This window comes from Portunus trituberculatus, chromosome 17 (genome assembly GCF_017591435.1).
Source record: "Portunus trituberculatus isolate SZX2019 chromosome 17, ASM1759143v1, whole genome shotgun sequence".
NCBI lineage: Eukaryota > Metazoa > Arthropoda > Malacostraca > Decapoda > Portunidae > Portunus > Portunus trituberculatus.
Genome location: NC_059271.1, coordinates 26,648,148 through 26,662,125, shown reverse-complemented (window position 1 = coordinate 26,662,125; position 13,978 = coordinate 26,648,148). Strand labels below are relative to the sequence as shown.

Here is a 13,978-nt window from a genome sequence, read left to right as displayed (position 1 = left end):
GACTGTTTATCCTGTTATCATTATGGAAATATTATTTATCTTTCACTAGAATCGTAAAGCCATCCATAGAAACTGTTGTAAGTTTATTTTGAACGTTTTGAATGTATAGTGGATGTGTGACATAGAAATGTTTTGAATTAAGGTACTGAGTGTCACGTCACAGTCACGCATTCCGCAATGTCGACCAAGATCAAGGTTCATATTTCTTTCCTCCGCCTTGCTTAAGTATACACATTTTCTATCCCGCAGAGAGTAGACGTCAAAATATGTGATGTTTCGCAAAGCAGGGAATAAAGGTGCAGGAAAAAATAAACTGGTTAATTTTCATTCCGTGAAATTCGGTGTTGAATTGCCATCACGTGAAAATAAAAGAATTCCTTGAAATGTATCGGGAAGGATAATGAGTGAGCTCGCCTGGGAAAAAATATATATATCGTATAAAAAATGATAAGTTTTAATCGAAAATAGCGAGCCTCAAAATTAAACATTTCCAAGGTGGATATCAAAAGTAAAATTATAACCGGAACAATAATTTGCAGGCTCTCGGTAGGAAAATCCTGGGGAATTTCCACCCAGATTCCTCGCACGTGACGGACGCGGACATGACATGGAAGTGCCTGATCCTCGTCTTGCCGGTGCGGTGCTGGTAACAACATGATACTCACGGAGACGAGGGATAAATTCAACGGACGCCAAACGTAAAGGGAAAATTATTAAACACCCCAGCAGTAAATAACCAAGCAATGCTAACACTGGGAGCAACAGAAGACAGAACAGGAGCATCACCAGTAAGAGTAATAGCTGTAGTAGTAGTAGTAGTAGTAGTAGTAGTAGTAGTGGTGGTGGTGGTAGTGGTGGTGGTGGTGGTGGTGGTAGTGGTAGGTGGTGGTGGTAGTGGTGGTGGTGGTGGTGGTGGTGGTGTGGTGGTGGTGGTGGTGGTGGTGGTGGTGGTGGTGGTGGTGGTGGTGGTGGTGGTGGTGGTGGTGGTGGTGGTGGTGGTGGTAGTGGTGGTGTAGTGGTGGTGGCAGCAGCAGCAGCAGCAGCAGCAGCAGCAGCAGCAGCAGCAGCAGCAGCAGCAGCAGCAGCAGCAGCAGCAGCAGCAGCAGCAGCAGCAGCAGCAGCAGCAGCAGCAGCAGCAGCAGCAGCAGCAGCAGCAGCAGCAGCAGCAGCAGCAGCAGCAAGGAATAGTCCTCTTCGGTGTTATAGGCAATTATACTCCTAAAAACCAGTCCACAGAGCTCTTTAACAACGATTCTCTTTTCTTGAATCAATAATATAAGCCAGTCCAATGTTAAATTAATTTCTAATCACTCTGAAACTGTGAGACTACGTGGGCATTTACATTCCCCCTGCCGCTCACACACCGTAATACACATCAGCCACCCTACCCCTACACCACACACACACACACTCGGCCACCCACAATTCCCTCTACCTAATGCTTGTATGTAGCAAACTTGGCCTTGCAAATACACCAGTCAAATGTATATGTGAATCATTCTCTTCGCGAGGTCCTGGGGGTCGCTGGGCTGACTCACTCATGCTTTTTTTAGGGCTTTCACCGGTCTCCTTGCGAGTTATATGATTGTTCCACGGAGTCCCCCGCTCACAGCTCGGCCATCAAGTCCATCCTCAAGTTGCAAGTTTGGCGTGAAGACATAAATACATGACACAGGAAACTCACAAAATACAATGATACAAAATACAAAATATAATGATTAACTTCACAAAAGAATAACGTTTTCTTTAGTGAATTTTACTTTGATTTATTATTTCTATCATTATCACTAGCACCAATTTTATCCTTCCACTTGTCGTCTCTTCCTCAATCACTTTTCTCTTCCCTCCCTATATTCTCTATTATCAAACAAATATGTAGTTCCTCGCTACTTCCACCATCTAATTTTCTTCCATACCCAACAGCTCTCAGGTGTCACTTCCATCCTCCACTATCCACAAGCTTCCCCTCATTTCTTTCTGCACTCATAGTTTTCCCCCTTCCTCCTCTGCCACAAACATCGATATTGGTGGCCGCTCTCATCCCTTCACTGCTTCCCTTCCTGCCCTCCCTCCCTGCTATTACGGGGAGGGGCTGCAAAGTAATGGCAGGGGCTGCACGTCACTCCTTTTGTTCGTGATGTTCTAATAATAATCCTGTTGAGGCGACGTGGCGGCGAATGACGGCAAGGTATGGTTTACAACTCTGACGAAACTTACTGCCGCTTTTACTTTCAGTTTTTCCCTATGAAAATTATAATACGGCTTATTTTAATGGGTTAGTATTTCCGGTATGGTAAAGAGAAACGTTCCATAAGATGAACATTCCATGAAGCTCACGTTTTGGTAAGGAAGAGCGTTCCAGAGAGACAATGTTCCAATGGAGCAACAGTGCACTGGGATACACAGCTTTGTTATGAAGTAAAGGTACAGTGGTGAAAGCATCCCGTTGAGACAAACAGCACCGAAGGTGCTAAATGGATTAAAGAGAACGAGAAGTTCTGCATCAAATCCCAGAGCAGAATCAAGTAACAGAATTAAACACCTAGCATTGAGAAGCCTGCCCGTCTCGCCATCCCCGTATGTGGTCACACTTGTACCCAGAGTGGACACCTCGTCACTGTTCCGGGGACATGAAGGGTATTAGGCTTCTGTTTACGAGGAAGTGAGTCACAGTGTTGGCTTTCATGAGAGGCGACAGATCCCCACCCCGCTCCCTCTGACACCCGGCCAAGCTGCGCCCCCTCTTCTCTCACGCCCCCTTCTTCTTTTCTCTCTCTCTCTCTCTCTCTCTCTCTCTCTCTCTCTCTCTCTCTCTCTCTCTCTCTCTCGCTAAACTCTACTCGCTTAGATTACGTCATTTACAGAAATGGATACAGCCGCAGCCGACACCACCACCAACCACCACCTGACCGGCAGACACCAGCCATCGCCAGCACTTACAAGCATGAATATTCTAACGCGCTACAAGGTGCGCCACGCTCAAACTTGTGTCTTTCGCGATCGGTGGGAATAAAATGGAGAATACGAGAGTAAATGATACAGCAAAAAGTTAGTTGATGATGACGATGATGAAAATAATTAGGATAATGATAATTAGGGTGAGGATGATGTCTTGATCCTCTAAACTCACTTATCATCCCAGTTTAAAGATTATTCAACTACCAGTATTAAAAGGTACGTGGCGTTAAACTGTTACAGATGGAAATTATGACACCATTAACTTTACACACAAGAGTTCCCATCGCGCAATTCTCATGAAAGCCGCGAAGAGAATGATATTTCGTTCTATTTATTCATTCTTATTTTTCTTACTTTAGAATGTCGTAACGTGTCTCTTTGCTTATTTATTTGTTTATTTTCGCTTAGGGCTTTCGCTGTCAAACCCCGTTCAGAGCATGAGGGAGGGGGGGTAAAAAAGGGGAAGAAGGAAGAGGAAGAGACAGAGGAGGAGGAGGAGGAGGAGGAGGAAGAAGAAAAGGAGGAAGACGGCGACTACGACAACCAAAGAGGAGGAGGAGGAGGAGGAGGAGGAGGAGGAGGAGGTGGTGGTGGAGAAAGAGGAAGAAAAGGAGGAAGATGACGACTACGACAGCTAAAAAGAGGAGGAGGAGGAGGAGGAGGAGGAGGAGGAGGAGGAGGAGGAGGAGGAGGAGGAGGAAGGGGAAGAATAGGAAGAAAAGGAGGAAGATGATGACGACAGCCAAAAGAAGGAGAAAGAAGAAGTAGAAAGAAGAATACGAGCAACATATAACACTGCCTTTACCTCAATCAAAATGCTGACTAGTCTTGACCAGTCGAGACGAACAACTGCAATACAGTCTTTATAACCAGAGAACAACAGCGGACTATGGGAACCTATGGACGGACTGACTAGGAAGTAAACAACAAAACGAACCAGCAGTAAGAAGGACACGCAAAGAAAGTCAGATGTTGAGAAGACAAGAAGACAAAAAAGAACAATGGTGAAGGAGATCTGTCTTTTTATTTGTTTACCTGCGTGAGGCCAAAATTAAGAGGAGCCACATCTTCTCCAAGTGTGTGTGTGTGTGTGTGTGTGTGTGTGTGTGTGTGTGTGTGTGTGTGTGTGTGTGTGTGTGTGTGTGTGTGTGTGTGTGTGTGTGTGTGTGTGTGTGTGTGTGTGTGTGTGTGTGTGTAGCGTCTCTCAAGTTGGCCCAAGGCTGGTCTGTAAACTGTGCCAACTATTAATATTTGCAGCACACACTATTTCCGAGGGGGAGGGGAGGACTGTGTTACCTTTAAGAGAAGCTAAAGCGTGTACAAGTCTATTGAGAGAGAGAGAGAGAGAGAGAGAGAGAGAGAGAGAGAGAGAGAGAGAGAGAGAGAGAGAGAGAGAGAGAGAGAGAGAGAGAGAGAGAGAGAGAGAGAGAGAGAGAGAGAGAGAGAGAGAGAGAGAGAGAGAGAGAGAGAGAGAGAGAGAGAGAGAGAGAGAGAGAGAGAGAGAGAGAGAGAGAGAGAGAGAGAGAATACGAGCTATACAATCATGAAATCGAAAATCTATCCAGAAATTATATATCAAGTAAGTCGTAATGAAATCCTGAATGGGAAAAAGCAATAGATCAGTCTCTACATGTGACGTGACAGGGAGACAAACGCGTAACTCTTGTGTCCAGTGCCTCTGTCTGTCTAGCCCTAACCCTCCAACTCTCTCTCTCTCTCTCTCTCTCTCTCTCTCTCTCTCTCTCTCTCTCTGACAGCTGAGTCACCGCGCCCCACCTTCTGCCTTCCCTTCCGCCACCCTTTGGCTCGGCGGCGTGGCCAAAAAAGCAGGACCCACCACACCTCGTCGAGCTCGAGCACCCAAAACGGGCATCCACGTCACAGCAACACACAGGGAGGCAGCAGTGGAGGTGGTTCTTTCTCACGGTCTCAAGATTCGCTCGTAAAACCTGAAGGGTGTTTGTAACTTCGTCTTTGGCTCTGCTGTCCGCGCCGCCTTCTTCGCCCGTCCGTTTCACTGCGGCTGACCATGAGTGAAAAGTGGCCCTTGAGGATATTTTCGTCAGTCTTGCCAATCAGTACCTGAACACATTGCTTGTTTGTTGTTATTGTTATTGATTGTTTAACTCGCGTTAGCTTAATGTTATCACTGCCAGCACGATGTAGCGCTTGAAGAAACACTTCGCGCAAAGAATCAGTTGCATTCAGGTTATTTTCCCAGACAACGTCCATTTAAGGCGAACTCCTCACAGCCTGCGAAGAAGGAACGAGAGAGGAAGGCAACCCTCACCTGGCGACTGGCAGTCAGATGCCCAGCTGATCAGTGACGTCAGTACCAACACGTCCACGTGACTACTCCCACATCATATTCTTTGCCGCCACGTTCATCACAGGCTTTTATTAGAACTATCAGTTTGTAATCACAAGGTGGTTCAGGGTATGCTAAGATTAGTAAAGTTACGTTAGGTAATTTAATCTAACTTAGTCTAGGCTACATCCTAGCATAACATGAAGTGCCTTACATTACTCAAACAAAATATCAACCGTGGTGATAAAAAATTCGAATATCGCAAACCTTAGGAAACAAGGTACTTTGTTTTCTTGTCTACTTACCCTGTTAACAAAAAAAAAGTACGTTGAGTACTGTACTAAAAAAAAGAGCGTGTCTATTGTAGACATAGATTTAAGTCAAAGCAATGTAAGAAGTTTCATGTAGTTGTTGCCTCGTGGCATGGCATGAAGTACTACTGTTGATGCTATATTGACGAGGCCGCTATATCCTCTCTCAGTATCACCGTCCCCTGCATAGAATTCAGTGAACCAGGGAGTGTGGCTTCTCACGTGAGTATCTGGAGGTGCCAGCGACCTCATACCTGTTGTGTCCCACATCGAAAATGGGTGGGGAATAGCAAGAGGAGGACGTGAAGAGACTACTGAAGAACCGAGGAAAGCAGGACAAATGGATGAAGCATTGGGGAAGGTAAGTGCAGATATCTTAATCTTAGTAGCAGTGTAGTTTATGGTGAGAAAATCGGTAAAAAAGAGAGGGAGGATTAAGCAGGAGATGGGTACAGGAAGGAGAGACGGAAAGGGGAAGGGTGAGCGAGGAGGGGAGGAGAAGATGGGAAAGAAGGAAGGGAGGGTGCCAGCATGGTAAAAGGAGACAAACCACAGCTATACTTGGCACCACCACCACCACCACTACTTTCACCACCCCCAATAACCACAACCTCCCACATCCCTATCACCACAACTTCCCCATCTACCCTACAACCACGTCATCCACCACCACCACCACCACAACCACCACCACCACCAACACTAGGAACACCATACTCTTCCGTCCAGTCCACCTCACTCTCCCCACTTGAAAAACCTAAACAAATAATAAACAAACAAAGGCAGATAAATAAATGAAACAATATAAATAGATGCTTTGGTTGTATATCGTCCAAAGCAATAAATCACCGAGACAAGGCTGCCAGTCAACCAGAGAGAGAGAGAGAGAGAGAGAGAGAGAGGGCCACTCTGCTACAGGGAGGAGCAGAGAGTGAAGCACTTGCACTCACCTCTCACCTTCTCGCCCTCCAGAGACGCCACGTCCCACACAGGGAATACACCACCAGACCGACGGATCAGCCATGGTTTGGCTACCGTTGCCGTGTTGCTGCTGAGGCAAAGTATGCTGCCTGGCTCCGCTACAAGAGGAACCCGACTCGGCGCAACAAGGACTTGCATAGGGCTGCATGCAGGAGGATGGTGGTAACCAGCAAGTGGGCCTTAAAAAAGTGGGAGGAAAGCCTGCGCCGGAAACTGTGTGGCACTGGCGTAGGAAACAAAACTTGGTGGTCCCTTGTTAAGGACAAACAGGAACTGGCCACCAAGAATCCATCCCTCCCTCAGCAAGCAGGACGGTACTGTCGCCACCAGCAGTAAGGAGAGGGCACAGTTGCTGGCTTCCTTGTTTGCTGGAAAAATGAAGGTGGGGAATCCACAGCAGCCACCGCCTCAGCTGGTCCAGCAATGTGAGAAGACTGTCACCATGGTGGAGGTGACGCATCAGCAGGTGAAGCGATTATTGCGGGGCTGGACACACAGAAAGCTACCGGCCCTGATGACATCAGCCCGCACCTGCTGAAGCGATGCTCCCAGGAACTGGCTGCCCCTCTCACCCAAGTCTTCACAACTTGTGTACGGGAAAACGTCTGGCCTTCAGTGTGGAAGGAGGCTCGAGTAGTTCCTGTACACAAAAAGCTCCAGGACGGACCCAAAAAACTACAGACCCATATCCCTGTTGTCAGTGGTGGGTAAAGTGTTTGAGAGGGTCGTGGCAGAGGTGGTGTGTAGCCATCTCAAGGACAATGCCCTCCTCTCAGACCAACAGTTTGGGTTCAGACCTGGAAGGTCAACCTCCGACCTAATGATGCTTCTCACCAGGCAGTGGCAGGACGCCCTCGACGACGGCAAGGACACTATAGTGGTTGCTTTGGACATAGCTGGAGCTTTTGATAAAGTATGGCACAACGGATTACTGGAAAAGCTTCGTGCTAAAGGCATCCAGGGTGGCTTGCTACGACTCCTGGGAAATTACCTGCAGGACAGAAGCCTCAAGGTGGTTGTCAACGGGCAAACATCTGAGTCCCTGCCTGTGGAGGCATCAGTGCCACAGGGTTCAATTCTTGGCCCACTCCTGTGGAATATCTACGTGGATGATCTTCTCCAGCTACTGCCAGGAGTCAAGGCCTATGCTGATGACTGCACCCTCTCCTATACCTATCCACGCCAGGACAGTGGGCGGGCTGCTGAGGCCATCAATCAGCAGCTACGAGTGATAGAGGAGTGGGGTGCTCGCTGGCAAGTGACATTCGCGCCGGAGAAGACACAGGCAATGGTTGTCTCTCGGTCCCCAGCCGCCATGGCAGCAATGGCAGGAAAGTTGTCTTTGGCGCTGCTGCTCTCCCACTCCAAGATGACGTCAAGATACTTGGAGTGGAGGTGGATCGAGGGCTGAGGTTTGACAGCCATGTCAAATCCATTGCCAAGAAAGCCTCTCACAGGATCTCCGCTCTCAGAAGGATCGCCAGTTTCCTCGACAGGAAGGGAGACTGCTGCTGTACAAGGCACAGGTGCGGCCCCACCTTGAGTACGCAGCTCTCTCCTGGATGTCCTGTGCCGCCACACACAGAAGGAGACTGGACAGCATCCAACGCCGCGCCATACGGCTAGTAGATGCTGCAATACCACCTCACCCAGAGCCTGAGCGTCCCCTTGATTCACTGGAACACCGCAGAGATGTGGCGGCAATCGTAGTGTTCCATAAGGCACAGGTGCAAAGAGTGCCACATCTGGCAGGGCTGCGTCATCCTCTGAGAGTCACCGCACGGAGCACGAGAACGGTGCTCAATGGTGGTGACGCCGTAGAGGTGCCGCGATCCCACGGGTGTCAGCATCAACGCACCTTCGCAGGACGCGTCTCCAGGATGTGGAACTTGTTCACGGCCGCGGTGCCTCACGTCCAGGAGATGAACACACACAGTGTCAAACTGATGGCACATAAGTGGAGACAGACACTGCCAACTCCTCTGACACTCTTTGTGACGTGACACTCAGTGTAGTGCAGTGCGTGAATAGTGCTAGTGAAGTGAAAAGAACAGTGCTCCATTTACATGCTGACCATCTTGTATATTTTCTATTTTTAAGTCTTGTAAATATTGTAGAGAAATAGATTGTAGTACCCTTAGAATAGGTAGCACACGACAGTGCGCCTTTGGGTACATGTTCTTCTGTATAAATTATGTTTAAATAAAAAAAAAAAAAAAAAGAGAGAGAGAGAGAGAGAGAGAGAGAGAGAGAGAGAGAGAGAGAGAGAGAGAGAGAGAGAGAGAGAGAGAGAGAGAGAGAGAGAGAGAGAGAGAGAGAGAGAGAGAGAGAGAGAGAGAGAGAGAGAGAGAGAGAGAGAGAGAGAGAGAGAGAGAGAGAGAGAGAGAGAGAGAGAGAGAGAGAGAGAGAGAGAGAGAGAGACTAACACACTAAACCGTCAAACACAGAAGAGTCCTCGTTATATCATTGTTATCAGGACACGGAAAGACTTTGGCACAGGGTCGAACACTACTTAAGGACACACACACACACACACACATGAACTACATGGTCGTCATACATAAGCTGTACTTCAAAGGAATTCAGTCATTTCGCCACTCATGTTTTCACTGTTTGTAAGATCTTTCTCTTCATGTATTATTATGTTTCAGAAATCATACATGAGTACTGAAGATGGTAGATAATCCTGAGGTTGATCCATGAATATTTCAGTTCTCTAACGTTTCGACTACAAGTCTCCCTTAAAGAGATGTAGCGCAAAACAAGGGTTGCACTGTATCTCTCTGAGGAATATATATAGTCGAAACGTTAGAGAAATATAACATTCCTGGGTCAACCTGAGGTTTATCTACCACCTGCACTACTCAAATGTCCATATAACTATATCAATCACACATGAATAATGTCGTAAATAATGAATTTCAAAATTCCATCGAAGATTTACTAAAAGTACTTTTCTTTGTTGTCTTTGCGTTAAATTAAATTCTAATTCTGTTGCAATGGTATTTTAGGTAACATCACTCAGTCTCGCTAAAAAAAGAACTCGAAATATAGCAAATATATCACCATAGGTTACATCACTCAGTCTTGCTAAAAAGGAGTCACATTACCTTAAAATAGTAAATACATCACCATCTAAGTATATCTATGTTCATAATTCTTTATGAAGAAGGTACATCGACTCCCGTCAAAATGTACATTTGTGGCTTTTATTTCAACTCGCAGACCACTGTAGCGCCTCATGAGAAGGAAATAACTCTTATAGACGAAGTGCTCTCCACCCGTCTCAATGCCTCGGCTTGAATATACAATACAAGTAAGTCAGTAACACCTGCCACTGCTTTCCTGACGGAGTCGTGGCGGAAACTCCTGACTGAGGCACAGAAGAGATGATAGTGCGTATATGTAGTGTAATTGTTCTATGCCATTCATTGTTACTCTGAGGAAATCTACGTTTTCAATAAAAAAGAAAAATTAATAACTAGCCATCAAGCAGTTGCCCACACTCCATCGATCATCGTGGACACAAAGTTCGTCATGAGACGGGTGGAGAGCACTTCGTCTATAAAAGGAAAAATATAATAGAAAATATCAACACAGACAAACTCACATTACCAAACTTACAATTACATCTTTGTTAACCATACTTCTTGTCACAGACCCTTGATACATCTACTTATATAACTATGAACACAAACAGTGTAACAATAGTGACTGAACGGGATGGACACCTACCTTTGTAAGCTGTGCGATCTTCTTGTTCATACGGAAGAGGAGCTCCGGAGTGAGCGATGCCTCGATAGAGCCATTGATTGTGGGTGCCCCACCCCCGTGAGGACCCTTAGGGGCGTCACTGTCCTCGCCTACTCGTCCTGACATCTTGGACAAGGCTCAGCTGCTGCCCGTCAACAACAGCAGCTGGGGTCACCTGAGGCGAAATGTGGGTGATGCCGAGGCCACCGCGTGCCTCGCTACCACTTGTGATGCCACACCCAAAGAGTGGAATGGCACCTAGTTAGTGGTAGCCGCCGCCGTCCCTTCCTTCAGCAGAGGTGGTGTCCTCAGGGACGCAGAGGTCACGGCCAGTTGAAGACACCCTCTTGGACACAATCTCTGAAGTGACGTCCTACAGATCGGAGCCAAGTTGATACCAACGCACTCAACTATCACCTCGGCTCAACGATTCGATAAAGTCGTAAATTATCGGGTCGGTTTAAGTGTAATCCTCGTCGTGAAGTATTTTCCTTGAGCTTAAGGGGCCGGGCGATCACCTGGACGCAGCCTTCACTCCACTTATACACACCTCGGATCGTGTACACTGCTCCAACAGGCTGTCTGAAACCCCACTGGAATAATATTAGGGAGTGAAACGAGGTTAAACATACAATCCTTCCACTAATGTTTCTAAACCATACAAGCTTCTCACCTACTACACACCTCAGAAAATCAAAATCAGCGCAGCACAGGATAATTTTGGAGAGACACTATTCATTTGCCTACACCACACAGTGAGTCGAGACAGTGTCGCGAAGCACCGCAGCAATGTCAAGTTTCGCGCTGCTTAAAGCTGGGATATTCCGGAGCTCCATTCTTTCTTATAGACTGGACAGAGAGCCTCGTAAAGTCCTCTAGAACACTTGCAATACCACCGGTCCAGCTCGAAGCACTGCCACACACACGTTGAAACTATTTATAGCTCAACAACTGGTCGGAGAGCGTCCGCTGCGAAGCTGCTACCACTGCTCAGACAACACTGCCCGTGCTCTCTCCACCTGCCCGTTCATGATGGCATGTGAATGCCGCGGCCAAGACATATCACCGCAATTTATGGACGTAACCCGATTAATGAAACTGTTACTCTTTGGCATCTCTGTTCTTAACCCGTAAACTGCGGCATTCACATTCAGAGGGTGTCTCCTGGTGCGGCTAAATCAGCGAACGATTGACTTTCACTGAAAGATATATACTTTATAAAGATGTGTCACAGATACTTCATTTCACAATTCTGTAACTCAAAATTTACTGTAGCTACCATATTTCTAAGTATTTTTCGCCACAAAAATGGATTTCTGGCAGGATCTGGAGGCATTGTGGAGAGCGGGATGGGAGGGAGGTAGGGGAGGAGGCAGGGAGGATACACACAGACCGCTTATTGCCACTGTTCGTCGACGGGACAGTGTTTTCAACGCTCGAATGTTCTCTCTCTCTCTCTCTCTCTCTCTCTCTCTCTCTCTCTCTCTCTCTCTCTCTCTCTCTTGCTTCAAGAGAAATAAATGATAAAACAAAAGTATTTTATTTCTATAATGGCAATTTCCGTATAAGTAATATTCTTTCCATTATTCTGACACTAATATTTTGAATCGCAAATGAAGTAAATGGCATCAAAGTATATTGAGTAAACAACATACATATGGAATGGATAAATTGGTCAAGTAAAATGCATATGCACTGGTTATTGTTCTAGCCCCTATTGTTTTACAATTTTTTTTCTCTCTCTCTCTCTCTCTCTCTCTCTCTCTCTCTCTCTCTCTCTCTCTCTCTCTCTCTCTCTCTCTCTCTCTCTCTCTCTCTCTCTCTCACACTTTGTTCAAAATAAATAAGTGAAACTAAAATACTACTCTTTTGCTTGGTTCACAATAAATAAAGTAACGAAATATTAGTTCCGTGTAAGCCACAATAACATACATATCATACTATATATCTGTGTGTGTGTGTGTGTGTGTGTGTGTGTGTGTGAGAGAGAGAGAGAGAGAGAGAGAGAGAGAGAGAGAGAGAGAGAGAGAGAGAGAGGAGCGACGATGAGTCATGTCTCATGACGCGCGATGCGGGCCGGGCCGACACGTCTGACAGTGTTACAAACGTCTAGTGAAGATGGTCTTGTTTCCATAATCTTATTCGCTTTATCTCTTTTCTATTGTACAAAAACAACTTCTATACTACTACATTATAGCTTCCTCTTACCATACATGAGACTCAATCTCTAATATCTATGAAAGGAATGCAATGTCGACTAAATAAAATAAAAACATAGTGTTTCATTGTTTTCCTTTATAAATATGATATAAATAACCAAATTCTTATTAGAAGGATATAAATTACTAAAAGAAAGGTTATTAGAACACAAAAAAATAATTTCAAAGAAATACGAATCACGGGAACTTTATGGTGCCTGTTTAAAAAGAGCGCTTCCAGAAGGCGTACAGCAGTTTGCCGCCAAGCCACCCAGAAGGCGTACAGCAGTTTTCGGGTTAAAGGTAATGGTACCCCAGGTAAGACACATGCAGCTACGATCTGTCAAGGAGTCAAACCACCTTCCATTCCCTCACTGCTTCGCACTTCAATCTCCTAATCTTCTCTCGCACCTGCACCACTTCTTCATCATCCTACCCTCATAACAACTCCCTGAAGGTCATACCGCCGCCCCATTCACGCCACAAGTTGTTTATACGGTGCTCCTCGCTGCAGTGCACACTCAAGTTACTAAGGCACTCCTCGTCAGCAATCACCCCACATTGCCGTACTGTACCACCACACCCTCTCCTCACACCGCTAAAAGGCTGCTGGGGAGAATAGCCACGTGTCTTACCCCAGGTGAACGTTGTACACCGGCCCGCCGCACCACCGCACGCGCACACTCACTCACACGCCGCCAAACTGACACCTGGCTCACCAAGCAGCCCGATAATGCCCTCCCACCTCCCTCTTTCCTTAACCATGCCAGCCCACGCTTTCTTCCTGATGTTGATGCTGATAGCACCGCTGATAGCACCACTGCTTATGTCAGTCTTTGAAGTGCTCCTGCTGCGTCTTGGTTATAATTGACAATCTCGGTCTATTATCTCACTAGGATAGTAGAGAACATGAAGTCGATATCTTGTCTGAAATAAAAAAAAAAAAAACACGCCAGCCATTTGTTTCTGACGCTGTTGATTATCAAGAAATGTAGCTTCATGTATTAACATCCATAGTGTAACTCTAACCTCATATACTGATCATCCGTCTCTAAATGATCATTCCCATGATTTTGCATTGTCATTAAGATTATTCATATGAACGGCACCAGCAGCAACAGCAGCAGAGACAGCAGCCTATATAGTTGGCGAGGACCCAGCTGGTACCACGAGACGACCCAATGTCTGCCTTCACCAAGAAAACGTGAGGCTGGCGACATGAAAGAAAACTGGCCTGCAGGGAGCACTTTACATATTAAGGCTTTTCCCTCTTGATATAGTTTGTTGATTCAAAACTGATGTTTAGACCGCAGCAGTTAAGTGCTACCTAAATTTGCAACCTTCAAAAGGCATATATATATATATATATATATATATATATATATATATATATATATATATATATATATATATATATATATATATATATAGTCAAAAATTATCTCTACGATATTCTATTTAATGAAGAA

The 13,978-nt window shown here is 46.0% G+C and overlaps 2 protein-coding genes across 6 annotated transcripts in view; both read right to left on the bottom strand.

The window, feature by feature from the left end:
* LOC123504992 (trichohyalin-like) overlaps positions 1 to 13,214 on the bottom strand; it is a 335,118-nt gene extending 321,904 nt beyond the window's left edge. For 3 of the 5 annotated variants that reach the window (XM_045255986.1, XM_045255985.1, XM_045255988.1), the window contains exon 1: positions 10,294 to 10,904. In XM_045255986.1, the coding sequence (XP_045111921.1) occupies positions 10,294 to 10,437 (144 nt within the window). In that variant the 5' untranslated portion in view covers positions 10,438 to 10,904. Of the gene's footprint in view, positions 1 to 10,293; positions 10,905 to 13,144 lie in introns of those variants that run through there. The other 2 variants (XM_045255983.1, XM_045255984.1) reach the window with 2 other exon arrangements.
* LOC123504995 (cytosolic Fe-S cluster assembly factor narfl-like) overlaps positions 1 to 13,978 on the bottom strand; it is a 29,589-nt gene that overhangs the window by 1,185 nt on the left and 14,426 nt on the right. The gene's annotated exons all lie outside the window — the stretch shown is intronic.